General features: G+C 61.6%; 1 protein-coding gene across 1 annotated transcript; it reads left to right on the top strand.

Annotated features, from left to right (window-relative positions):
- The first annotated feature begins 994 nt into the window (after positions 1–994).
- SLC35A4 (solute carrier family 35 member A4) lies at positions 995–2,961 on the top strand. The gene has a single exon (XM_009280061.2). It carries the CDS (start codon positions 1,007–1,009, stop codon positions 1,952–1,954), a length of 948 nt encoding a protein of 315 aa, XP_009278336.1. The 5' UTR covers positions 995–1,006; the 3' UTR covers positions 1,955–2,961.
- Positions 2,962–4,619: the final 1,658 nt, after the last annotated feature.

The raw sequence follows: 4,619 nt of genomic DNA, 5'->3' as shown, positions 1-4,619 counted from the left end.
TGCAGCGCAGGGTGGAGGACGAGGTGCACGCGGGCGTGGGGCAGGTAACGCGCTTCCCCCGCCGGTATGTGACCCGTGTGCCTCGGGGCGGACCGGTCACCCGTCTTGAGGGGGCTCGGTAAAAAAAAATAATAATAATAATAAAAAATCCCCGCTCTGCCTTCCCTGCGCAAGCCCGCCCCGCCCTGCCCGGTGGCCTCACCCTTCGCTCTTCTCCGCAGGATGGCTCTCTGCTGGCCTCGCCCTTTCTCAAAGGCTTCTTGGCGGGCTACCTGGTAGCCAAACTTCGCTTCTCGGCCGTCCTGGGATTCGTGGCTGGGACCTGCACAGGGATATACGCCGCTCAGAACTACGCCGTCCCCAACGTTGAAAAGACAGTCCGGGACTATTTCAGTTCACTGAAAAAAGGTCGGGACTAGCAAGGAGCCCTTTGGCAGCCGTGACTGTAGGAGCAGTACTCCTTAGTTAGCAGGCACAGAAGATTCCTAGGGCTTTCAGAGGCGTGTCATGTACACTGTTCTTTTCCAGTGGAAAAGGGGCTTTACAACGCATCATTGCAAGACATCAGCGGGTCTGGTTATGGGGTATTTATTAGAGCATCGTGATGGCGGTGATCATTCCACTAACCCACAGTAGCTTGGAAGCATCGGCAGCCGACGGTTTGCCAGCTGCCTTTTCCCCTCAGCTCTCTCCCCATGCCCCTGCGGACTGAAAGGCTGCCTGTGACATGTCATCACGCTCACCACCCGTACGCCCTTCCACCGAGCGCACGCTTTGCCCTAGGAACATGCTTTGTATGGCTTCCTGGGGAGGCTTGTAGTTCTCTTCCTAACGAAAGACAAAACCATTCTCTTCCACTGCATCAGAAATGTAGCAGGTAACATCCTGTTTTAATCAGGCTCATTAAATTCATGGTATTTGGTCTCTTCTTGAATGTTCTAGGGTGCAAGTCTGTCTGGCCTGTCTGCACTGATAGCAGCTCGCCCTTGCTGGCTACTGCCTGAAAATGGTGATATTCGGTAATGCTGCTGGCTCTGCAAACCGGGTGCTCCGGAGGGGGCTGTGGGGACTGATGCTGGTCTTGTCTGTAGCCATATACGGCTCTCATGCTCCCCTCCTGACCTTGTGCAAGGTGGACGGGATGATCCCCTTCAGCTCCACGTCCGTCGTGGTTCTTGTTGAGCTGACAAAACTGATGTTCTCCCTCCTGTTCCTGCTGACCTGGAACCGGGAGCTGCTGGGAGTCGCCGTGTCGTGGCGCCATGTTGCCCCCTTCGCCCTCTCTGCCCTGCTCTATGCTGCCAACAACAACCTGGTGGTTCACATGCAGCTCTTCATGGATCCCAGCACCTACCAGGTCTTGAGTAACTTAAAGATCGTCAGCACTGCGCTCCTCTACAGCCTCTTCCTGCGCCAAAGACTCAGCAAGCGCAAATGGGTGGCTCTCTTCCTGCTGGTGGCTGCTGGGGTGAGCTACAGCTGTGGCGGCCTGCAGGACCCTGGCAGCCCCTCCAAGATGCAGCTGCACGTCACGCTGGTGGGCTTGTTGCTGATCTCGGTGTACTGCCTGATATCGGGCTTGTCTGCTGTCTACACAGAAGCCATCCTGAAAACCCAGGCGCTGCCTCTCAGCCTTCAGAACCTCTTCCTTTACTTCTTTGGGGTCCTGCTCAACTTGATCGGCTACTTCTGGAGCAGCGCAGAGGGCAGTTTCTTGGAGGGCTTTTCCTCCTGGGTGCTGGTGATTGTGGTCAGCCAGGCCTTGAACGGCTTGATCATGTCCGTGGTTATGAAGCACAGCAGTAACATCACCAGGCTGTTCGTGATCTCCTGCTCTATCCTGGTCAACGCCCTCCTGTCCGTCACCCTCTTCAACCTGCAGTTCACCCTCCTCTTCTTTGTTGCCGTCTCATGCATCGGCCTTGCTGTTCACTTGTACTATGGGGTCACGTAGCCGCTGCCTTCCTGCCCTGCGTGTGCCAGGGCAGTCTTTAGTCATTCCTCAGGGGTGTTTAGTGCTTGTGCTGGGGCTGGTGTTAGAAGCACAGCTGTGCTCTGGCCGTCGGCCTCCCTGCCCTGCAGGGTGTCGGTACTGTGGGCGCATGCAAGATTAGTAAGGGGCCCCCAGAGGAGGAATGCTGAGGGGGAGAGTGCCCTGTCCCTGTTTCCAGGGCGGAAGCTGGGCCCTGCTCCAGCCCGGCCGGGCTCCGTGCCACAGGGTTCCTGCGTGATCAGGTGAGCCCAGCCTCGAGGGTGGCTCCTGAGCGCCTCGTTCATGTGGCGTATCGCATTCTCAAGCTGCTTCCCCCATCTTCCCCACACCAAAGAGCACACCTGTTTCTTGTGCCTGTAAATCCTCCTGCAGTGGTTAGCTCTGCTGTGCTGCGGGCTCTGCACACAGGCAGCCCTGCTGCACGATCGCTGCCAGGCCAGCATCGGTCTGATGCTGTTCCAACTCTGGATGGTGCTTCCCCGTGGCAGGGGGGCCACGTCCATCCGACATGCCCAGCCGATCCCCAGCCCTTGGCTTCAGGGGAGCCTCAGCACTGTGGGAGGTGACCCCCGCTGGCCTGTGACCCCTCTGAGCCCCTAGTGAGGTGGGGAAGAGGGTTTCTCCCTCCGGGTCTGTCGAGTTACCAGCCATCTGCACGGGGCTGGGTGCTGCTGCCTGGAGAGCCTCGTGCCATGGCCAGCGGCGTTTCTCCCACCTCTGTGGTTTTTCAGCCCACCCCTTGCCCTAGCCCCTGGCTGAAGGGCTGCTGTCCTTGGGCCCCATTTCCCCTTCTCAGGCATGGTGTCGCTGCTCCGTGCGGAGCAGATGGGGAGTAGGGGGATGTGGGAATTGTTTCACCTGCTCCCCAAAAGGGAGACAGCACCCGAATTTGTACCAATGCTGTGGCTAGTGAGTTCCTGGCAGGCAGAAGTCACCGCTGGTTCTGGCTGGGGTTATTAAAGTTGCGGTTCAACAGCATGCGTGTGTCTGTCCTCCCTGCGGGAAGGCATCTGTTTTGCTTGGCAGAGGTTTTGGGGCCAGGAGCATGTCTGAGCCTGACGACGCTCATCAGTTGAAGGGGCACCTGCTTTATTCCACATGGCAGCAGCCCGGGGATCACCAGCCCTCCCACCGTGCCCGCTCTGCTCCTGTTGCAGGGCTGTGCCCGAGCCCGTGCTCCCGCAGGCACATGCCCAGCAGCAGAGCGGGGTTTTCCCCATGGGAGCAGAGGGGTGAAGCACTCCCCTCCTTCTGCCAGCGAGCACCCTCCCTGGGGCCAGGTTTCTGCAGGGAGCAGCTCTCAGCAGCCAGAGCAGGCAGGACGGGAGGCCTTGCCCTGTGTAACTGTTTTAGCTGGGGCTGGCCGGTCCCCTGGCATCAGGGCTGGTGCCTCACTCCAGGGAAGGGGCGTTGAGGTGGCAGGGGTCTGCAGGCACCCCATCCTGCCTGCCTGCCCGGGCAGCAGTGCCCACCACCCTGGGATGCTGGCTTAGGGTGTCTGTGTGGCGGCATCGGCTGAGCCCAGCCGTCTGGCTTCCCGCAGCTGCTGGTTGTGCGTGGCGAGCTCCACGGCATCCCGGAGCACCTCCTGCAGCAGCACCCGGTGCTGGCGGTCCAGCACCTCCCTCTGCTCCTCTGCCAGGCGCTGCTGGTCCCGAAGCACCTGTGGGGACACCTGGGGCTGCCTGGCATGGCCCTGGCAGCCTGGAGGTGCGTCCCCAGCCCTCCCTGCCCACCTGCAGCAGGTGCTGCCTGCAGGCCTGCTTCTCCTGCCGGTGCCTCTGCAGCAAGGCCTCCAGGTCCCGCTCGGCTGCCTCCCGCTCCCTCTGTGCTGCCTCCAGGCTCAGGCGCAGCGTAGCCACCTCCTGTTGCCAGCGAGCTGTGTCCCACTGCAGGGGACAGGGATGAGGACAGGGCAGCTCTGGGGCGTCTCTGCTCCCTGGGGCTGTCCTGCCCTCCCCTGGGAGAGCAGAGCCAGGGAAGGAGGAGAGCCTGGAGCCCACGGTGATGGGCTCTCTTCCCGTGCTCACCTCCCTGGTCGCCTCCTGGCCTGGTGCTGCCCCGTCCCCGAGCTCTCGATGGAGGAGCAGGCAGTGCTGAGCCCGCAGCTGCTGCCTCTGCACCTTGGCCAGGGCGTACTGGACCTCCAGGGACGGGCACGGCTGGCACTGGCTCCCTGCCTGGCAGAGAGCAGAGCTGGCTTGGACAGCCTGGGGACCCTGTGCTGCCAGCGCAGAGGACTGCAGGCCCTGGGTGCTGCCCCTGCCCAGGAGCAGCAGCCAGGGACCCAGTGGGCTCCCACTCACCGTGTCACCCCCCGTCAGCGGCCACGGCTGTAGCGCTTCGCTCGGCGAGGGCTCCTCCAGCGAGCCCTGCCCTGTGCTCCCCGGGGCTCGGCTGTCCCCTCCCTGGCTGCTCTCGCTGGCGCCCATTCCTGGGTGGGGAGAGGGAAGGAGAATGAGCGTGATGTGGCGGGGCTGAAGAAGCCAGTTTAAACGAAGGACTGAGGCCTCTTCCAGCCCCTGAGCAAAGCCGTTTCCCACCACGTAAAGCGATGCTCCGTGTCCACATATCAGCCACCCAGGCGTGGGGCGCGTGCCTGTCCCCACGCTCTGGACCTGCTGGC

Source organism: Aptenodytes forsteri, unplaced genomic scaffold, assembly GCF_000699145.1.
Source record: "Aptenodytes forsteri isolate BGI_AS27 unplaced genomic scaffold, ASM69914v1 Scaffold19, whole genome shotgun sequence".
In the NCBI taxonomy this organism is placed as follows: Eukaryota; Metazoa; Chordata; class Aves; order Sphenisciformes; family Spheniscidae; genus Aptenodytes; species Aptenodytes forsteri.
The sequence above is the reverse complement of the archived record's forward strand: the minus strand, read 5'-3'. Positions and strand labels throughout refer to the sequence as shown.